The sequence below is a fragment of the Mchenga conophoros genome, linkage group LG2 (genome assembly GCF_057382185.1).
Source record: "Mchenga conophoros isolate Kocher_MC1m ecotype Shallow Benthic linkage group LG2, M_conophoros_male_GT1.1, whole genome shotgun sequence".
NCBI classification, from domain to species: Eukaryota; Metazoa; Chordata; class Actinopteri; order Cichliformes; family Cichlidae; genus Mchenga; species Mchenga conophoros.
This window is the reverse complement of record NC_140527.1, coordinates 8,807,790-8,829,802: the sequence shown is the minus strand read 5'-3', so window position 1 is coordinate 8,829,802 and position 22,013 is coordinate 8,807,790. Positions and strand designations below refer to the sequence as shown.

Below are 22,013 nucleotides of genomic sequence, written 5' to 3'. Positions count from 1 at the left end.
TTAAATTTTAAGAACAATTACTGCAGTAAAAAAAGAAGCGGTAACTGTTCTAATTATCCTGCTTAGTCAAAGTATAATTTTTTATTTAATTTGCGATATTTGATGGTTTTATGTATTTTTATTTTTACCCCATATTTTTTCATTTTGTCATTATTCCATGTTATTTTATTGATCACTTATTTGAGCTAAGTGCTAATATTAGTTTAACTGTAATTTTACCCAATGTCACACCTTCTTTATTTTTAATGTTGGAAAAAGTAAATATTTATTTTCAAGAATAAAAAAAATTGTGAAAATGTTGAAGGAGGGATAGCAAGCTGGGGATCAAATTGGCTACAAAAGGGTTGAATCCAGACCGCTAGGTGGCTTTAACCCAAGTGTCATTAATAAAATGAACTACTATTCCTGCAGTGGAGATACCTGAACTCATACACAAGAAAAAAAAAACTGAAATTAAAATGTTTAACATTTTAATTGCTTGAATAACAGCGCATACATAAAATCCTTCCCTTCTTATTTAACATCTAAGCATTTTGTGATTTAAAGACTGGGATCCATACATTTTAATTAAATATATATTTAAAAAAAAACACTCTTAGTCCCCCCCCCCCCCCTTTCTTTTGCAAATGGATAGGGAATTAGATGCATTCTCAGAATTTATTTTATATTGTTTTTGTTATACAAATCAAAGGAGAAAACTCCAGAGGTAATTCAGACTTTATATTAAATTAAACTCAAAAAGGTTACAATGTGGTCCTTAAAAATGTAAATAAATCTCGCTTAGTAACACAAAGACAGGCTAAATCAAATAAATAAGACGAAATTTATTTCATTTTACAATTCTTATAGCCTAATTTTAACTATGATAAAAGTTTCCTCCTCATTTATTTTTTTTCCCCATTGCAAAGGTGGTACCTATTATATTATTCTTTCTTTCTATTTCCACCCGTGGTATTAAAATACACTTCTGGGTGATTTCAGAGGCTTTAAAGCATGTAAGTGATTCATTAAGGATTACAAAAGGATTCAGACCTGCAACAGTTTAACATGAAATTAACACAAAACACAGTTAACTGGTTTCTAATGTTAGATTCGAAAATGTATAGAAAAATTATTTTAGATATATTGAAGCCTTTCAAATTATGATTTTTATAACAAAAACATTTATTTATAGTTTCTTAACTTATTCCAGTTGAACAGTGACAAACATAGTAGATTAAATTATTTTAATGATCTTCTCTCCTCCTCCTTCACATCCTGTAGGGCTCCGCCTGGTTGGTCCTCCTCACTGGCACCCCGTCCTCCAGCTCAGGAGCACTCAGCAGCCAGGGTGGCAGGTTGCTGTCCTGTTGTTTCACCCCGAGGTTCTTCCAGGTCCGGGCCCGGAGAGAAGGTGGTCTTTTTTTCTGTGGGACCCGCTGGACCTGCTCAGTCCCCAAACTGGACAAGTCCGCTGGCTCACCCTGCTGGTGCCTCCTGGACTTGGGCGCCTTCTGAACATTGCTGTAGCTCTTCTGCTTGATGGAGGACAGAAGCCTCGCTCTTTTGCTGCAGGACTCCTTCTCATCTTCTTCCTCCTCTTCTTCTTCTTCCTCCTCCTCTTCATCTCTTTCCTTCTTGTCTTTGAGTAGCTGTGAGGTGAACGTTTTGTTCTGCCAGGTGATGAACTCTGACATGCAGTCTCTCAGGCGTGAGGTGAAGTCTCTGTGGGTCATTGTGATCTGGGAACCCACATCCTTGGTGGTCTCCTTCAGCTTCTCGTACAGGCTCTGGAGGTTGGCTATCTCTTCCAGGGTGTCTGCACTGATGAGCTCACGCACCGCGGTTGTCCTGCTCAGAAACTCAGGGCACACATGGTCCTTCTTTGGCTTCTGCTGCTTCTGGAAGGTCAGAAAATGCGGCATGGCCGTGTAGTGGATGGCTTTGGATGCCACAAGCTTCTTGTAGATATAAACTACATCAAGATGGCCGGATTCTACAGATTCCTTGAGAAAGGCTTGCACGTGGGTCCAGTCCTTCAGAGCGAGCCGGATCATCACAGGTGGTTCGGCGAGCTGTGTGTGGTAGAAACCAAACATCAGGTACAAGCCCCCCACTCGGATCTGGTAGCTGTATGGAGGTAGGAAGTACTTTACAGCTGTGGCCAGAGTCACCCTGCAGAACCGCTTCAGTTCACCCGCATTGATGGTGCCAATGAAGAGATCAGAGAAGCCCATCTCCCTCCAGAGGGCTGAAAAATCCTCATACCTGACCGAGTCTATCTGCTGGAAGCGCCCCAGTAGCTCCTCCACATCTTCAGTCAGAGGGCCATAGAAGAAGTCTGAGTAAACACACGGCAAACGAGGCATCGTTTCATCCAAAACCCACAGAGATTCACTCAGGCTGGCTGCTCCACAAGTGAGCTGTGGTCAAAGCAGGTGTAGTGCGTTGATGGCAAATTACCAAGCAAGAGCGCCCAGTAGTGGCAGGATGTACCAAGTAAAAACCATTTAAACCAGGTGCATCAAACATACTGGGCCCTAACTTAGCCCAGGGGATGACTTTGCACAATGAGAGGCTGGGTTTTTCTTAATAACAGCTTATTTTGACAAACTTAACATTTCCTTTTTTATGACATTTTGTAAGAGTAAAGCAGTGCTATGGCAACCTCATGCCATACAGGTAGGTAGGCAGGAATAGGACCAGCATGGAGTTGTACTGGCAAAAAGACAGGAGGGTGAGCTGGACATGGCAGAACTGAAAGTAAGACTGGGAGTAACCAGGGTGGACAAGATTAGACAGAAGCTTATCAGAGGGACTGCTCAGATTTAGTGGATTTGGACCAACGTTAGAGAGGCAAGGCAGAGTCCAGGCAAGAGCATCAGGAAGTGAACCAGCTGGTTGGTAAATTGACATTTGTTGCTGTTAATCACTTAGAAATGATGCACCAGTGACCTTTAGATTATGTGCTACTACAGCAAGTGAAATCCATGTTTATTCTGTTGTTTTTTTTCAAAAATGCTGGATTAAAATATTACAAGCACACCACGGTAATCTGATTTTCAGTATAATAGAAGTTCCTCCTATAATAACAAGCAAAAAAGGGATTTTTGGAGATTTTAAATAAATGGCTACACATGTAATTTTTCTCTGTGACCACATGATGGCTTCATATCTCACAGAGCAACAGAGATTATTAAGTATGAGAAAATTTAAGGTGCAGTTTAACTTCCTTTACTTAAATTATAAAAAATGACCTGCGTTAACCATTAAAAAAAACCCCAAATATTACATTAACAGGACATTTTAAAGCACTGCATAATTTAATTTCAGCTACATTTAGTCTTAAATGTCAAAGTTATGATCTTTTTCTTCATCATGATCTGGATCATTTGGCTCCATCTCACATTCATAGCTGTGGTCTTCCTCTTTTCCAGCACATCCACTATTCTCCATACACGTTCAGTGTATGCTCTAATGACCCCAGGAGGTATGTTGTCATGGAAAATTTGCCCCTGAAAAAAAGCTTCTAAGGTGAAATTTTTTTTCTAATGTGTGAGAGTAAGAACTTTGGAGTGATGGATAAAATTTAAACAGCAACCCATCTTTAAGAAGACCAGCAGAGAATTTTCAGTAAACATCAACAAATACATCCAGTCTCTTCTATAAACATCTCCATTCATGCACAAAGCCTCAAAATGAGCCATACTAGGAAAAAAACTCACAGCAGGAGCATCGCTGTTCAGTTTTATTTAGACTTAACAAAATGAAAACCTGTTTGGCCAAAATAGTGTCTTTCTGAACACATGCATGTGACAGAATCAAAATCCTTTTGCTTGAATTCAGACAAATTCAAAAATAAATATCTGTTACTTTACTGTAGCTAACTGAAAATACATTGAAATATTAAAGAAAGGTGAAACTATCAGGTGGAGCTGGACACGCTAATACTGAAACTCAACAGGTTTAAGCACCATTACCCTAAATTCTGAACTTTGAGTTACTCTGCAAAAGCAGTTTTATAACTCCCCTAATTCTAATAAAGGATACTCGCTGTTTTAAGAGTACTTAACAATGCTTAAAATGCAATAAAGACATGACTGAGCTCCTTAATGCATACATGATTTAAACAATTCATTTTTGATTGATCAGAATTTGTTTTTGCTTAAAAATAAAGAAAAATGCTAAATACAGTGCAACTGTTAAGGTGTAGAAATATGCAGCCAAGAAGACAATTCAATGGACATTTAATGAGAATATGGATATCTGTGGTGTTATTGATTCAGTGAAAACAAACGCTGGTTTTGCAGAGCAACAAAAAGTCAATTTCAGTGGAACTGTCCTTTCAATCGTCAACTCTTTTTTTTCTCCTTTACTTTGTAAAAAAAAGTCAGATTCATGGTGTCGATGAGCAGCGGGGAGGATTTTGGTTTGATCAAATGACCTGAACAGAAAAAATAAAAGAAAAAAAAAATAAAACTGAATTTTAAAAAAACGAAGGAAAAAAAAAAAAGCTTCTAAATTCTCTGCTGCTCAGATGCCAACAGCCTTCTTCCTCACATTGCTTCCCACTGTCTACCAGCCTCCTTTGCCTCCTTTCTTCTTCTTTTGCGGTGCTTTCTTGCGAGTGGCGCCTGAGGACGACGGTTTCTGCTGTCGTGGGGGAACTACGCCGCTGGCGGGGGCTGTAGAAGAGCCGGACGCAGACCCTGGTCTCGGTGAGGTAGGGGGGCTGCTGGCAGTCTTACTGGCATCCCTGAAGAGAGAAAAGAGCCACAGTGCAGTTAGAAGGGCCGGAAAATTATAGCGCTGAGTTTGTTTATTCAGGATCTGAGTTTCCTTCTGTGACGTGGATGAGTGAAATAAACGTTTGATTAGCAACAAAGCTTTTGTTGGACAGTGTCTCCCACCACCTCCACTTTTCATGTATTTATAAATTCAGGTAGCAGCATGATGTTTGATAAGTTTATCATCCATGTTTGAATAACTGACTTTCAACAGTGACCTGCTCAGCCTGCCATTAGGGTCCAAGTCCAGCTGGTTAACGGCGACTGAACTTTCAAAATAAGAGCAATAAGTTGCATCTGCATCTTCAGACATCCTTGGGTGGTGCAACAACAGCACAAACTTTGTTAGGATTATTAATAAATAATTTTAGCTTCTGTAAAAGAGAAACTGGAGGGCATCAAAGAGTAACCTGCTCAGTTGCTAATAGGGAAACTCAAGCTCAAGGGCTGTAAGTAGCTGGTTAATAGCAATTGAAATTTCAAAGTAAAAGTGAGGGTATGTGCAGAAAAATCTGTTGTAGATGGAGTCGTTCTCTCCCCTGTTCTGTTTTGGAGCTGCGGTAGTTCAGATGAATGGTGGCAGATGGATTTCTCCTTTAGGAGAGACTGAGAATAATTTTGTTCTCAACAACAGATGAGCCCTTCCTCCCGCAAAGCAGCTGCGGCTCTGATCTGATTTCAGAGTTCATTGGCATGAAAACAAAAGAACAATCTCAGTTGCTTTTCCTCCATTAGTGCCGTTAATAACTGGGTTTACAATTACAGGAAATTGCACCCAGGCGCCTCGGCTGGTTGTGCGTGTGACTGCGGAGTTTACTCACAGCTCTGCTGAAGCTCCTGCCGTCGCTCCTTGTGTGCCTTTTCCTATTTGATCCTTCTTCTTGCCCTTCTTCTTCCCTCTGTAGTAGGAGCGCTCCTTCATAGGAAGCCACCTCTCGGGGTCAGGGGTCACTTTGGGGTCATAGTTCTTGGGCAATTTTCCTAAAAGGAAGATGGTATGGTGTGAGTACTTTATGAGCAATAACTAGACAAAATATCTTCAACAGAGAAAACAAAAAAAAAATCTGAATTATTCTCTTTTCCTAACAGTGGTTTTAATGTTTTGGCCGCTCAGTGTGCATTTGAATTTCCTACATCATTAATCAAACTCTTTTTCTCTAAGGAGAACAAAAAAGATACAATTAGATGTTTTTGCTCATTTAGAAGAAATAATTTCATGGCCTTTTGTATGTGTAAATAAAAACTTCCAGAACAGATTCAATCTAAATCTTAGCAAGTGATTGAAAGACATACCTTTCTTTTTCTTCTTCTTCTTTTTGATTTCACCATGGCTTTTAAAGAAAATAAAGGAGAAAAAAAACAAAGAAACTTGTCAATGTGTCCCTCGTTCTTTTGAATGTTTTGTTTACAACCCCCCCCCCCCCCCCCAAAAAAAAAAACACAACAAAACACAAAAACACAAAAACAAAAAAAATAACAAAAGTAGCCACAGAAGAGAGTAACAGACATTTACCCTTGTTCTTTGGGAGGGTTTTCTCCCACGACTTTAGCGGCTTTTTTCCTGACGTATGTGGCTCCGTGGGAATTCTCCAGCTCGTCAACGTCCACGTTGAAAGACATGGTGTCTGCAGACGGTAGGTGTTTGCTGAGCCTGTAGAAAAAAGCTAAGGATGCAACAACTGCTGACATCCAGATTACATCCTGGTCTTCCTGGGTTACATTTACTTCAATAAGGTATGGATCATTTGTAAAATTAATAAACTATTTTGTCAACATAATACCAAGCTTTGTTGAAAATGAGCTAAAGAAGGTCTTTTTATCTTTTTTGTTTTCTCTCTGACTTCCAAGCACAAAAACATTAGTTTCCCACAGAGAAAAATAACAAATCCTCAAATTGAAGGAGCTAAAATCAGAATATATTTGATATTTTTCACAAAACAAATGTTATTTGAGAATCCAAATATGTTCCAGTTAGTAAAAAAAACAAAACAAAACCGTTTAAGCATCCATAAGTTGTATTTAATAATATGAAAGGATACGATTTGGCTTTATCCGTGTCCACTAGAGAATATGCAGAGATGAGTTGTGCCAATGTGTGGACGTCCTTGGTGTTTTGTCTGTTTTGAGAAAAGTGATTTTTATGAAAACTGTTTGATGACATTTGAGGTATATTTTATAAAGAAATAAAACCAGCATCTGTGAGATTTAAAAAGACTTGACACATGTTGAACCAGCCGAGTGTTTAGCAGGGATTTAACTCACTTCCACAGCTGCTCCAGATCACTAATGGCTTCTTTTTTCCGTCCATACTTCAGCTTGAAATTGGCAGCTTCTCTTACAAGAGCCAAATGTGTAGCAGATCCAGGCTGTGTAGGAGAAAAGACACAGTGGGAACACGTTCACACGTCTAAAATGAAAGCTAACTGAAATCAAAATGCACACTTAAAAAGTGTTTGACCTATACACAACAGAAATTAAAGTGTAAAACAGTGGTTCAGACTTAAACAACACGAACCACCATCCGTGACACACAAACCTGTTCAGACTGGTAATGCTCAATAGCTTGTTTGAAAACATCGATGGCGCTGTCGATGTCTTCTTCATGGGAGTACATTGTTACCAGAGCTGAAACCTGAAGAGACGATGACATGGTCAAAATAAATATATGAGAGAACAAAAAACGTAAAAGTCAACAATTTTGACATTAACGGGGCATTTTAATTAAGAAAAACAACAATTTAAGAAAAAAAAAAAAAGTCAAAGTAGCATCTTTAGTCTTACCATCCCTGGTTTGTGCTTGAACTCTTCAATGGACCTCAGGACATCACAGGCTTTTGTCACATGACCTGAAGACCAAACCATTCATTGGATTATAACACCTAATGAGGAGCATGTATCAAAATTAAACTGCTCAAAGTTTAAAGGTAAAAAACCTTTTGAAGTTGCACTCGTTTGTTTCTTTATTAATTATTGTCGTTTCAGTACTCAGGCGATAATAATCAATGTGCGTGTTTGTTTTAGGAAGCTAGAAATATGAAATACTATCACGTCCACAGAGAAAAAAAACAGTAAGACAGAGCGGGGTGTGTGTGTTCGAATGCAGATCACTACCTTGTACTAAATAGAGTTGTGCCATTGTCAGTTTGATGCCAGACGCACTCTCTGGATTCTGATCGGAGAATTGCTGCAAAATAAAAAAAAAGAAAAGAAAAAGATCAGTTAACAGAATTAATGAAACTATTAATTACTGAAGGACAAAATACGAACATTTTCATCCAAACCCAATAGTGTTGTAAGTGTTTTAGGGCATCTTTTTTTTGTATCCCTTTTTGTATTCCCGTCTTCACAGTTAAGCATCACTTTTAACTGTGAAGACATTTTTCAGTATTTTTAAAAACCACACAACCACAGTGAAAACATTTCGTAGATGAATTCTTTTAAAAAACAAACAACAAAAAAAAAAAAAACTGAAAAAAGCAAATCTTTCAGTACTTTTTTCTGCTTCTATACTTTTTAACATTTTCATTGAAGGATTTTTAAAGTGCGATATTAACTATATATTCAATCAGCTTTCACCACTGTGATTTTTTAGGTTAAGTGGTGCATCATTTGATCATTTTCTCATAATCAGACAAAAGGAGGAGAATGTGTATCGGTTCTCATAATAAGGAGCAGTGTGCATCATTAATACCTGGAGCAGCTCTATGGCCCTGCTGTGCTGCTTCTCTCTGCACAGCTGAGCCACCTGGATAAGGACCGGCCGTGGATGTCCTGGATTTTGAGCCTGAAGACTGGATGACAGCTTCCTGCACTGGTCAGCCTGTTAACGGGCAAAAGCACCATCGGTGTGAAAATAATTACCTATTATTAATTATTTTTCATTCCTCCTCCAATCACACCCGTACCTGATTAGTGTACATGGCCAGCAAGGCTTTGTTGAAGTCAATGGCCTGCAGCTGTTTCTTTGCCAGCTTGTACTCAACACCTTCAGCATTCGTCAGCTTCACCTTTTTCTTTGAGTCAAACACGTTTTGGTCCTGAGGAAAGAGACCGAGCCTTAGCACCAGCGTCGTGGCTGAAATTTTAGTTTTATGATCCCTGTTTAGCGTCTGAAAGTGGATTTCAGGGAGGTTCAAACCCACCTTGTTTATGGTGATGATATTGTTGGCAGTCACAGCAAGCAGCCCCACGTCAGATGGCCTGAAATTAAATCAAAGAATTAGAGCAAGCTGAAAATCTATTTAACAACTTAATGCCTGCCTCTAGATGCTTCTGAACTGTCTAAATGCATCCCCATCATCTTTTTTGAGACTAAATTTGATGCGATGATGCCACAACTCACTTGAGCTTGATGACCTGGTTGTAGAGCTGCAGAGCCTCATCTGTGCGACCCTGCAACTGCATGACGTACGCCATCTGAGAATGGATGACGGCCAGCTCCGACTGGATGTCCTCCTCAGTCATATCCTGAAAGGGACAAACAAGAAATGATGGTGATTAGCTGGAAAACGGTGAAAACTAAGTGTTACAAATACAAGATAATTATGAACAAGCTTAGCATATCAATATACATATATGGCCAAAATATGATTACAGCAAGGTTATTCCCATACAATTTTTATGTAAATAATGCATAAATGTAGAATATTTTAAGACTTAAAAGTATGTTAAGAGTGGACTAAATTTCACTAGACTTGTGACATACTTCTGGACCATCGTTTAGGTGAAATTACTAGAAGTGAAATTGAAATAGGTCTCAAAAACACTTACAGAATCATCTGCCAGCGAGACTCTGCAAAGCTCTGTCAGAAGAAATGATCAGTTTATGTCTGAGGTCATTACATCATTTTAAAAATACATCAAACACCAGCTTGATAGCAGAGACTGAATATAAACTGACCTTCTGCTTGCTGTAGTTTATTGAGGGCCTCTGTAAGCTTTCCTTGGCCAATCAGAGAACAGGTAGCATTGTAGCAGAGCTCATACGTTGACTCAGGCAGACCCAGATCTTCCTGCAAAAGGAAAACATAACATGTTCAAACATGAGTTTATTCTAGTTCTACTCAAACAGTCCGACTCCAGTTCTGTGCAACAAAGTGGAGGGAGTAAGTTTTTGATTTAAAAACTCAAATGAAAAGCTGACTGATGAACTGTGCCAATGAATGCTTACCATTGGAGCCTTCTCCCACTGACTCATTGCAGCCACCACAGCGGCGAGGTTGGTCTTCCTCTCCTCTTCGTACTCGTCCTGGGAGTTCCTGATCAGATCCGTGTAGACAGACTTGCACTCATCGTAGCGCTCCAGTCTGTACAACTGCACAAAGAAAAGAGCTGGTTCAGATTAGCAGACGTCGTCACTCTTCTCACAACAAGACGAAAATAATATCCTGTTAGAAATACACAGAAATTGCCAAGCTGACCATTTATTACAAATCTCTCATTCTCACTCACCAACCAACAAAACCCAAAACACTTGTGTTCTCAAAAGAATGTCTCACTGTAATAAATAATAATAGTAAATCATACAGACTGCATAAAGATTGTAACAAGCTGATATTCACAAATATTGGGGATAGTTTTAACAACACTGAAGTTACTTTAAGACAAACATAAATAGAGCAGTGGCGTTAAGAGGTGAAAATGCTACGCTCTACAACCCTGATGTCTCCGTTTCAGAGAAAAATTGCTCAATTACACTTTTGCTATCTGCTTTTTTACAATGTTACTTAACAACATTTAAATGTTTTTACAATCATGTTTCAAATACAGAAGCCACATATTCAAACAGCAAGCTGTTTGCATTTATTGTATACCGTTTAATTTGAATATGATTTGTTTGCAGTTCTGATGCTAGATGATCAGATTTTAAAATGCCACATATTAACAATCAGCAGCTTTAAAGGCCTCAACACTTTCTTTTCTTCTAACTTTGCTGCTCTTTTCAACAAGTAGATGACCAATGACTGACTTCTTTAGCACAAACAGTAAATATACACTAAACTGTATAAAATTTTTTTAAAAAAAAAAAAATAAATAAATACAGTAATATAATCTACTTCTATCAACAGCTCCCTTTAGGGATCATCTGCTTCCATCTCACCATATTCCAGCATACTCTACTGTCAGATCAACCCTCTGCATGCCCTCCTTCACTACCATCCATGAAACTTCTCTGTGGTCTTTCTCTTTTCCTCCTGCCTGGCAGCTTCTTGTTCATCATCCTTTCTCCAATATATCCACTATCCCTGCTCTGCACATGTCCACACCATCTCAGCCTTGCCTCTCTAACTCCTATCTTGGTCACTCCCAATGAAAATTTTAACATCTTCGGCTCGCTCTCCGTTCTTTTGGTCAGTGTCGCCAACATCTTCAAACCATACATCATAGAAGTCCCCACCATCTTGTGAACCTTCCCCTTCCCTCTTGCTGCTATCTTTCTGTCACAAATCACTGCAAACACTAACTCCACCCTGCCTACACTCTCTTATAAAGCTCTCTGGTGTACTGTGTGTTGCTTTGGATGACTGACAAATATTTAAACTACTCAAGATACACCTCTGCTCCTCGCGTCTTCACTGTTACATCATATATTCCGTTTTGCTTCTCTGTCTTGCTGTATTTCTGTCTTACTACAAATCAGTCTTATTTGTGAACATCAGTCCACTGAGGCTCCTGCCTGACCTCATCTGTCGACCTGCAAGTCTCTATTGCCACCTCCTTACTGTCCTCATACATGTACTACACTACCCTCACATATTTCTCTGCCGCTCTTAAAGCAAAATTCTATAGTGCCTTAAGGTCTTAACCTAGCTTCATCAACTCTTTCCTACAGCTTCCATCAACTGCATGACTACAAACAGTAATAATATAATATAATATAAGCCTCACCACTTGACCGTAAAGCTCCTTCAGCTTGTCTGTCTGCTCAGGAGCACTCTCGATGGTCTTCAGGGAGCTCTCCACTCTGTTCAGCCGGTACTCGCAGTATGCCTTCTCAAACACCACCTCACTGAGTGGAAAAAAGACCCCCATCCACCCCCGAAAAAGGGTTTAAATGTGCAACACACCATAAAGAACAAACCTTACAAGACTTTTGTACGTTTTTCTTAGAGCATGGCAGAATTGCTGTGAAACTATACACCGTTAGACACTTAAATTTCAACAGTGAACTACAGGAGTAATTTATACGTCAAGCACAGGTGAGTGACAGCGTGCCGCTTACCTGCCGAGCACCTTTGAGTGGGTGTTCATCACATTTAGCGCCTCTTTGAAGCTCCCATTCTGGATATGGCAAACCACTTTACAGTGCAGTGCCGTCACATCGTCTCTGTTTTCGTGTAAAACTGCGACAGGACAGAAAGAAAACAGCAGTGAACATCACTCGCTACGAACAAAAAAAAGATTTTGCCCTGACGCTGATGTGATTGTGCAAGGACAGAGGAGTGTAAAGCAGCCGCTTAACGTTTCCAGGACAGCCGCCTGGCTAATCATGGGTTAGCTGTCGTGGTTGGCTAGGGACACGTCAGTCATGAGACAGTGGATTTAGGGGGCTAAATATTATTTAACGATGGCTCAAAGTCACACAACAAATAGCTAATTCAGCAGGTATATATATATGTTTATTACACATCGTTAATCAGAGCTTAATACACGAAGCTCCACGGGTGTATTTAACACCCTGACTGCCGTTAGCTCAGACACATGCTAACAGCTGGTACTGCTCTGCGGGAGCAGAGGGGAAAATCCGCCGCGTGTCCGCTCTCTGGTTCCGTTTTCAGAGTCAGCCTGTATACCTACTTTTAGTAAGAGCTTTGAGGGCTCTGGTGTAGTCTCCATTCTGTCCGCAGCGGTTGACTTCGGTCCAAAGAGAAGCCACAGATACTCCTCCACTCGCCATCTCCGCTGAGTGGACGCTCTCGGTGCCGGAAACAGAATGTATTTACATCCGGGACAGCAACAAATACGTTTATTAATTTTTAAATAATTTCTGTGCGGAATAAATGAAACGTAGTCATAAATTGGGACGCTCTTCCAATGTTAATAAAAGCCTACTATTTGGGGGGCATGTAGTTTTTAATTTCAAAATGACGCATGCAACTGACGCATTCACGGCTAAACCCTACTACACGTTAAATTGAAGTGCAAACATAGTACTTTATATTAAACTACATTTATTAGCCTACACATTAAGGAAATTATATTTATGAATACTTTTGGAGGAGTTTATAGAATTCTAAAACGAACAGTTCTGCGGTGTCAGTGCTTTTAATTTGGGTGCTTTTAGGATCGTAGTGGTAATTATCGGAATTCCTACATTTGTGTCAGCATATGAAAGCAGCACGGTGGCCAGGGTAGGAGCTACGGGGAGACTCGGTTGGCTTCGGTCGGACTCGGCTACCGAGCAAAGGAGGGGGGACTGTTGTCATTCGTCCGGGCTGTGTGGCGAGCTTTTGTCCAGCAGAGATGGCCGGGATTAAAGGTAAGCAGCAGGGGATTTTCATTCCCTTCAGAAAGCTTCTGAACTCAGCCTCTGTTTATATAATTTCAACAAAATGTGCACAAGGCACGTTTGTCACGCTCAGATAAGTAACGATAGAAGGAGTTAGCGCAGGGCCAGTACTGACAGACGTTAGCATTAGCTCGATGATGAACCTGCACTGTTTCGGTAGAGGCAACCGCAACCGCAACATAACAAAAATAACCAAACCAACTTCTGCGTTTCGTAATGAAAACAATGTAGCAGTGCAGCGTGCTGCATTCTTGCGCCACAGTTAACGCCATTCTTGTTTAATACTACAACAACGCAGAAATAACCGTAACGCTAATGCTAGCTGCGCCTTAACTTCCCACAGCCGCTGACTGATTCCAGGCAGCCGCTGGGATTTTAATAGAATTTAACCAGTGGCCGCACGGACTATGGCTGTCTGGGTTTAACGTGGACCCATGTTAGCAGGGTTTATGCTGCTAACGTAGCTGTCACACACGTGAAATCAGCTGATTCATCACATGGTAGCCCCAAATCTCCAGGGGCCCTGCAGCCACCATGAGATTAGTGATTTCCTGTGGATAATACCCTGTGCTAACACTGGGGTCCCCCTATCCTCTGCTTCTCTTGCAGCTCTCATCAGCCTTTCCTTTGGAGGGGCCATCGGCCTCATGTTCCTCATGCTTGGATGTGCCCTCCCTGTGTATGAGTAAGTATAACCATCACAGACCATGTGAGCCTAGTACTTCCTGGCACCTTTGATGATCCCGTCACAGCTTCACAGCTTTAACTATAGCTGCATTCATGACCAGATTAGCGTTCTTAGAACATCTAGAGCATAAGGACACCATATAAAACCAGGGAAGTGTGACAGAACCTGACCACTTTTAGTGGAGGAAAGCAGGATTGCATTAAATTAAGCAATTATCAGAGTTACAGGCTCTTGAAGTACATAAATGTGGGCTGGAATTTGGTACTTTTAAATTTACTTTATTTTCTCATGCCTTTTTGAACAATCATAACTTTAGGTTAAATGTGACTCACATCATCTTCACGTGTCACCCCCCTCCTAAAAAAAAGAATAACAAAAAAATAGAGGTAAATTCAACATACCCAGGATATCTTTACCTTTTGTGGCTTAATTCATCCTAACATTGCCAATCAGATGTAGTGGTCATATGAAGCTGTTTGATGATTAAATAATCCTGGTTTTTCAGGTCTATGAATGTACACTGGCAACAAACAGAGAAAATGATCCTAGTGGAGAAGAGTGAAGAGGTTAAACATATGATGTATGTGATAGGAAAAGTGCTGTGTTAATGTGTTCATGTGGCTTTTAGTGTAAGTGCAGTTAGTGGTTTGTTAGACTGGAGAAATTCTACACATGCAGTCTGTGTAAAGATAAGAAGGTAAACTGGAAAAAAAAAATGTTGCACAATTGTTTCGGGATGGGAAGATGTTGTAATAAAACTGTATCATTTTCATTAAATTGATGTGCTGCTTAGATGTTTCCCGATGGTGTTCAGGACAGTTTTAGTCTTATTCTTGAAGCTGGAATCTTGATGGTATTAAATGTTCGAAAGGTGCGATTTAAACCAGTAAGTAGGCTGATTTACTGATGTTTTTATAAAAGTAAGGCTGTTCAGTTTTGAAATCACATTTAGTTTGGCCATTAATGAGAAATGGTTATTTGTTAGAATTACTCACACTCTGGAAAAACAGTGGCTTTATTTAAAAGTACAAGCTTACTTTTTGCCATCAACGTTAATTATAATTCACCTTAATAAGATAAATAATTAATTAAATATATGTGAACTGAACTAAACCTGTAGAAAAAAAATAAATAAGCATCTATCTCAGCTATATTGTTATAATAATCTGTGTATTATAATTTTAAGTGATGTGTAATTGCACAGCCATAGTACAAAGCCTGTTTTAGAATTATAGCACTTTATATACACTTTTAGGTTAATAGAAGTTCTTGCAGTTTGCAGGATAATTATACTCTTTACTTACAAGACAACCTGATCAGTTTTGTGTGTGTGCACACCATCACACCTCTTGGTTATTATTCTAATGAGTGCAGACAGTTTCTCGTTTGCTGTATGTGGGATGAGCAACAGCAACATATTTGGCCTTTTTTCATCTAATTTGCATTTCAGCCATTGTATTTACAGTAAATAACAGCTTCACTTCAGCATAATGCGTATTTATCAGCCTATAAGTGACAAGAAAATGCGTAATTCCTTGGATATATATATATAGCACAATGTTTTCCACACAGTTTTATTTTTACAGTTTTATTTTTTTTGTTCGTTTTTCATCAGTGAAATATCTCCTGCATCAGGCCTGCATCTGATCTGTATTCAAATCTAGAGGTTACAGAAACGTAGCTCCTGCCTTATGAAAGAAACCCCTTAAGTTGGCGTGTGGAGTGCTCAGCAGCGATTCCTTCTTTATCCTTCGATTCACTTCACTGCATCCTTTGTCATCATAGCATGTGGGTGTTTATGCCCCCTGTTTCTCTCGCTTTTTCGCCTCTCTGCAGCAAATACTGGCCTTTGTTCCTGCTCTTTTTCTACATCCTCTCTCCCATCCCTTACTGCATCTCGCGGAGAGTGGTCGATGACACAGACTCGGCCAGTAATGCCTGCAAAGAGCTGGCCATCTTCCTCACGACGGGCATCGTCATCTCAGCTTTCGGCCTGCCAATCGTCTTTGCAAGAGCTGAAGTAGTAAGTAACTGAAACCTGTTAATTCAGCGTGTACTGCATGGTTATTTAAGCAGTGGTTCCCAAACCAAGGGTCTGGATCCTCTGCGTTGGGCTTACTTTAAATGTTCTGACTTTTGTCTATATAAAGTACACACAACTATATAAGGGCTTAGTTTTAAGATAAGCTAAAAGCAACAGCAACCAAAACATGAAAAAAAAGTGCCTTGCTCAATAAAATAAATACAATGACATAAAACAAGATGGCTAAAAAAAGCTATACAAAAGTATCACAGAAGTATGGAAAAATGGCGAAAGCAGAAGAGCTCAGTTAATCAAAAATCTAAGTGTAAAACAATAAAGAGCTAAACTCTGACAGATAACTGCAAGTATAGTGTTGTGAGGTCATAGACTTCCTGTATCTTTCAGTATTTACGCCCAATGAAAGTGACAGTTTCATTGTGTGGTCAGCCAGCAGGGCCAATTATAAACAGATTATATTCACCACCAGCAAGTGATAAATGACTGCAAAGGTGCTGTAAACAGCATCCAGTGTTTCAAATGATTATCAGTTGTGCAGATAAATGCAGAGGTTCTGCATTTCTCTATGAGCGACATGCATGCAAGCACATCATTTCTTAGGACATTTTAGGTAGAGTGCTGGAGCTCAGTCATTAGTTTGAGGAAGTCTGATTTGACTTTCTGGTCCTTAGCAGTCTCTGTAGTTTCTCCAGCCATCCAAAAAAAAAGATAGTAGACTATATTATATGCAGTTTGCTTTAAAGCATTCATGACACAGCTTGTTGCAAAGAAAGAAAAAAAGAATATAACCAATTTTGGGTTATTTTGGTTTTAAACTGGCTGAAAGCAGCCAGCAAAGGGGCCTAAATAACATAATCAGTTGAATTAATTAAAAGAACAGTAACGTATGCTATGAAATGATCAGGGTGCACAACAGCATATATAGTCTTTAATCTGATTTTTAAATATGATTTCTTAGTTAATGTTAAGGGGCGATCGTGGCTCTAAGAGTTGGCAGTTCGTCTTGTAACTGGAAGGTTGCTGGTTCGAGCCCCGACGTTGTGTCCTTGGGCAAGACACTTCACCTACCGCCTACTGGTGATGGCCAGAGGGGCCGATGGCGCGATATGGCAGCCTCACTTCTGTCAGTCTGCCCCAGGGAAGCTGTGGCTACAACCATAGCTTGCCTCCACCAGTGTGTGAATGTGAGAGTGAATGAATAGTGGAACTGTATAGCGCTTTGAGGGCCCTGAAAGCGCTATATAAATGCAATCCATTATTATTATTATTATTATTATTATTATTATTATTATTATTACTGCACCAACTGATAGGACAATTTAGCAACTGCTAAATACTGCTTGTCAACGAGTCACCGCCTTGTTTCGTAAAAGGTGGAAAAAAGTGCAACAAGGGTGTGTGAACGATAACTTTAACTGTCTAACTTTAACTGTCAGTTCCTTTTTGTCCAACTCTGAAAAAGTACTTTGCATGTTAATGATTTAGAGCTGAATTCTACAAAAAGCAGGTCTTTAAATCAGCAAAATAAAATGTCTCAGTTACCCAAATAAGCTCTGTAGCATTCAGCATTCACCTGAATTTCCTTTATCACTTTACAGATTGCCTGGGGAGCATGTGCGCTTGTGCTAACAGGTAACGTAGTCATCTTTGGGACGATCCTGGGCTTCTTCCTGGTCTTTGGATCCAACGATGACTTCAGTTGGCAGCAGTGGTAAAACGGCAGCTGGAGGGGACCTTAGTCTGAACTGTTTTTATTAGCGTTACAATTATTATTATTATTATTATTATTATTATTATTACTACTACTGTTATGGTATTACCGTTCTTGGTTCTTGTTGTTATTTATATGATGACCGCCCATCCATAGACTCACATCAAACCAGTGCAATACTTTTTTTTTGTTTTTGTTTTTTTACCACTCACATCATGCTGAACTGACACAAGTGAGATGGAAAATGCTGACTTTCAGTTGGATTTTTTCCCATTTTTAAGTTTCACTCTTTCTGACTTTGTGCTGTGAGTCTTTGTTTTCCATCTTTTTGTATGTGTCCACTTTTATTTAAAGGATTACAAGCTGGTGAACAACTTTTACAGTGTAGTATCTTTGAAGATGTGTTAAAAAGATTTCAAAATGAATGACCAAAAGGATACGGTCAGTAATGTCTGGCCTTCTTTTTGCAATTAAAAACACTGGAAGGAGCTTCTTCTTTGTGAAATTAATGTAAGTCAGCTGGAAATTGAGGAAAAATCTGCACAATATGAGCCAAAATTTCATCAGACACGTCTCTGTTTCATACAGGTCTTACTGGATTTGAGTGTCAACAGTTCAGCTGATATAATGCAGGCTTTTCTCAGCTTTCAGTCAGTAAAATGTGAACAACACTAAGCTTGAGTGTTCTTGTGAAAGCAGCAGGCTGTTATTGCCACCAACAGTACCTAACATGTGAACTCCATTATGTGTAAATGTGATATAAATTTTTCTCATGACACAAAGTGAGGAGGTGGTGTTCAGGAGCAGTGTGCAAGGATTCATTTTAAACTCCCTCTCTATCACACCAGAGATCAAATTAAACTGACTTAGTGATTTCCCAGGTGCAAACATGGCGGGCTGCTTATTCACCAGGTTTTTCTGCATCCAATTGGCTCGTATTCCAGTTTGTGTGAGTTAGCGTTTTTCTGTTAGGTCAAGAAAGCATGCAAAGCCAGTAGCAGCCGCCAGCTAGCATTGGATTAGCTCAAGGACAGCAGCCTTGTTGGAAACTCGGCCAAGCTACCCTAAGAGCCAGGCTACTTATAACTGAGGCCCAGTCAGTCATTTAACAGCCTTTAAGCTTTTGAACGCGACTCCCTCAAAGTGAAAGAATCCAGTGACTTTGCTCTGCATTCCAGCTCTGGCACATACTGTATTTCCTCACACCAGCAAAACAAAAAAAGAACAAAAAAACACACCGTATGATTAAAGTTTGAAAGTACTGGGTCGTGTAAAAAAAGTCTGCATGCTGGTTTATGTAATCTGCTGCAGCTTCTTGATAATCAGGGCCTGCAGTCAGTCAGGTGCAGCGCCTCAGACTGCTGTTACATTTAAACTGCATTAGTAGTGACTAAACAAAGAGTAAAGCAAATGCTACCCTGTAAAGAACTGCAGTGACTAATGGAGCTTCAGGTGTGTTTTGTTGCTTTCTTTGGGTTTTTTCTTTTTGGTTTTTTTGTTGTTTTTTTGTAGAAGGCACTGTTTGAAAATCTCTGAGTTTCTCCAGCCATTACAAGAATCCAATGTTTTGTTTCCATGCAAATTTCCAGTGGACATCTTCACACGTTTTGGCCGTCAATCAGTTTAATTTCCATATTTAAATCGTATTTTTAGGGTTTTAGAAGCACACATCCAGCAAATAAAACAGAAACAGTCCTACAGGAATTGTTTAGCATTTTGGTGAACTCGCTCACATGTCTTGCATATGAAGCTAGACGTGATTGATTGCTTATCATAAGAACTTTCACAGGAGGACATCTGGGCTCTGAAAGAAAACCAAGCCTGTCAACAAGTCCAAAGTTCAACATTAATCAGAATTTACTGAATTTGTTTTAATCCATACAACTAAAGTTTAAAGCTATTTGTGATTTTAGAGTTAGTTTTTGAGCTCTAACTACTCTTTGTTAAGAAATATTGGTAATTTTGTATTTTAGTTTAATTTCCCTTTACTTACAATTTAAAAAGTAAACTTTAGGTATTTTAGCAGAGCTGTATTATAGCTGTGTACCCCTTTGTTCCAGTCTTTAATGGTCAATTAATTAGATCTGTATTTGAGCTTTGTCAAATCAGACTTCGAGTATGACTCTTACAGTATTTCCTGCATTAGTCAAAGACCATCCAAGAAAATCATTAGGAACCATTTGAGTGACCCTCTGGCTGAAATATATGGGCTGACTGACCTTTGCTGGGTTAATTTGAACTTGTGATCACAGAGCTCATATTTCCGGCCTTCGTTCAGCCCTACGAAAGATACAAATATTTTTAAAAGCAACACATTGACGGCAGATTTTTGTTTTATGTTAAAAACATGCTTTAAAATGTACTACTGACATGATTTGTGCGTATCACGATGTAATCCCATGAATGAATCCTCTGGTGGTAGTCTGTGAGCCTGTCTGTGGTTCAGACAAGCAGGGTAACTCTGCGTGGTGTTTCTGGGACGTGCGCATCTGTATGACACGTTTAGCTAAACGTGTTCTAAATGTTCTCAGATTTTCTGTTTTGTAGTCTGCCGTTAATTCTGAACTGTCAGTCTGGCGTGAAGATGTGGGATTATTCTTAGGTTTCTCTCACAGATCTTTGAAGGATGTTGTATTTATTTATTTGACTGAATGCTTTGTGTCAAGGTTCAACGCCATTTTCTATCTCAATTGTTATGTTGAAGATGAGGAAGTCAGCATGGTGGTTTCTTTTTTTTTAATAAACGCCATTTTTGAAAGTCTTCTTCATTTGAATGACTACAGATGCACTTAGCACAACTGTATCAGGTGGAGAGATGCTGATTTGTCTTCAGAGGGAATAACTGAGTGAGTTAGTGATGCTGTTAAGAGACGCTCATGAGTGTGAGGGGAAAAAAAACAGCGAAAACGTCTCATAAACCCTCTGTAGGTTGCAAGAATAGTATTCTGATATGCTTAACATTTCCATAGTTATTTTTAAAGACACAGAAACACGGACTCCGATGTCTTCCAGTGTCTTATTTTTGTCTAACCTACTGCACAAAATCCCCCAAATATCCAGTTCACTCTTGTGTAAAATAATAAAAAGAAGAAAGGTGTCACTCCTCAGAAGTTTGGTAAATATCTCCTGCTTGCTTTAATAACTTATCAAAAAAAAATCTCCCAGTTAATTTTCTAGCTCTGCAGTTATGAACACAAATTTTGATAGTGGCAGAACTTTTTGTTTCACTTTCACTTTTTATTCAGATGCATTCAGATAATCAAATCCTGATTGATGGCGATCCATGCGTGGTTATCAGTGCTCCACATTGATCACTTTGTTCTTCTCCTGCCTTTTTAGGCCTGATTGTAGATCCAAAATGGAGATCTCTGAGCCTCATAGCTATCTGCTACATTTGCTTTGGGACATGGTTCTCCATTATGGTGGAAAATGTGCAGATTGTCACCAGAAAAAGCAAACTAAATAAATAATAGTACCAGTTAATTAATTAAAATATCAACTTATTTTGATTATGTTTTTTAAAATAATTTCAATATTTTATTATTTATTATTTTCGTGTTCCTTTGCTGGGCTTGTAACAAGCTTTGCGGCTGTCTTCATTTTAAATATCCATGAATGTAAACCTAATCCAAAAAATGTCTTCGATTGTACACACAGGGGAGTGGCTCTTAGAGGCAGTGTGTCTCCCTCTGGTGGCAGAAAAACTGGACCACAGGTTCGAGAGCGAACCACAGTCCCCTCTCGAGGTGTCCAGCTCTATTATATAAAGCAGGAGAAAGGATTTAGGAAAATAAAGACAAAGCGTCTCCTTTATGAGCACCAATGCGCCGTGGCCTCACACCGCTGAAGGTAAATTTGTCCTAAAAAGTTCAAGACTTCCTGTACATGACCTCAAATAAATGGAAAAGCTGTGTATCACTTACAGAGAAGGCTTTTCCATGTTGTTTGTAAAGTAAATAACAGTCAGTGACCTGAACACGCTCACCTTCACCAAGGCTGCACAGTCCTCTGGATTTTTTTACTTGCTAGCAACAAAATACTGAAAACATAGTGAGCTCATCTCCATGGCAATATATCAAACCTAAACCAACACATAGACACTTTAACAGAATACATTTGATAAAGTTCTCGATTTTAATGCACATTCATGGGATTTTCCTTTATTAAACCTCTTATGCAGTCATATATAATAAAGCACTAACCTGAGGCTGCTGCCATAAAGACTCCTGTCTGCTAGATACAACATGCCCAACCTCTTCAGCTCAGCCACTGCCTCGGGGAAGAACTTCACAACACAA

General features: G+C 39.3%; 3 protein-coding genes across 4 annotated transcripts; 1 reads left to right on the top strand and 2 right to left on the bottom strand.

The window, feature by feature from the left end:
- Positions 1-644: 644 nt before the first annotated feature.
- LOC146581652 (snRNA-activating protein complex subunit 1-like) lies at positions 645-2,445 on the bottom strand. 2 transcript variants are annotated; one of them, XM_085285534.1, is made up of 2 exons: positions 2,136-2,445; positions 645-2,054 (listed from the first exon to the last, which is right to left on the bottom strand). In XM_085285534.1, the coding sequence occupies exons 1-2, from the start codon at positions 2,346-2,348 to the stop codon at positions 1,251-1,253; spliced, it is 1,017 nt and encodes a 338-aa protein (XP_085141660.1). In that variant the 5' UTR covers positions 2,349-2,445; the 3' UTR covers positions 645-1,250. The 2 variants fall into 2 exon arrangements, with proteins under 2 accessions (XP_085141660.1, XP_085141652.1); XM_085285526.1 differs by having other exon boundaries at positions 648-2,445.
- Positions 2,446-3,688: 1,243 nt separating this feature from the next.
- srp72 (signal recognition particle 72) lies at positions 3,689-12,710 on the bottom strand. Its single transcript, XM_085285513.1, has 19 exons — positions 12,564-12,710; positions 11,989-12,109; positions 11,655-11,775; positions 9,937-10,080; positions 9,667-9,778; positions 9,537-9,568; positions 9,109-9,233; positions 8,909-8,966; positions 8,672-8,803; positions 8,458-8,586; positions 7,878-7,950; positions 7,548-7,612; positions 7,303-7,398; positions 7,029-7,132; positions 6,806-6,883; positions 6,280-6,417; positions 6,060-6,097; positions 5,588-5,747; positions 3,689-4,735 (listed from the first exon to the last, which is right to left on the bottom strand). The coding sequence occupies exons 1-19, from the start codon at positions 12,661-12,663 to the stop codon at positions 4,555-4,557; spliced, it is 2,007 nt and encodes a 668-aa protein (XP_085141639.1). The 5' UTR covers positions 12,664-12,710; the 3' UTR covers positions 3,689-4,554.
- Positions 12,711-13,096: 386 nt separating this feature from the next.
- Positions 13,097-20,473, top strand: LOC146581650 (leptin receptor overlapping transcript-like 1). The gene is made up of 4 exons (XM_085285611.1): positions 13,097-13,245; positions 13,885-13,960; positions 15,800-15,986; positions 17,603-20,473. Exons 1-4 carry the CDS (start codon positions 13,230-13,232, stop codon positions 17,717-17,719), a joined length of 396 nt encoding a protein of 131 aa, XP_085141737.1. The 5' UTR covers positions 13,097-13,229; the 3' UTR covers positions 17,720-20,473.
- The last annotated feature ends 1,540 nt before the right edge of the window (positions 20,474-22,013 follow it).

Bases quoted from the DNA above. Each gene is read 5' to 3' on its own strand.
- LOC146581652 (XM_085285526.1), bottom strand. From the start codon at position 2,348: ATGCCTCGTTTGCCGTGTGTTTACTCAGACTTCTTCTATGGCCCTCTG.
- srp72 (XM_085285513.1), bottom strand. From the start codon at position 12,663: ATGGCGAGTGGAGGAGTATCTGTGGCTTCTCTTTGGACCGAAGTCAAC. The intron at 9,234-9,536 runs GTAAGTGTTTTT...TGTCCCTTTCAG, and splicing joins TCTCGCTGGCAGATGATTCT to GATATGACTGAGGAGGACAT. The intron at 6,098-6,279 runs GTAAATGTCTGT...TTTCTTTAAAAG, and splicing joins AACCCTCCCAAAGAACAAGG to CCATGGTGAAATCAAAAAGA.
- LOC146581650 (XM_085285611.1), top strand. The intron at 13,961-15,799 runs GTAAGTATAACC...GCCTCTCTGCAG, and splicing joins TGTGCCCTCCCTGTGTATGA to CAAATACTGGCCTTTGTTCC. The intron at 15,987-17,602 runs GTAAGTAACTGA...ATCACTTTACAG, and splicing joins TCTTTGCAAGAGCTGAAGTA to ATTGCCTGGGGAGCATGTGC.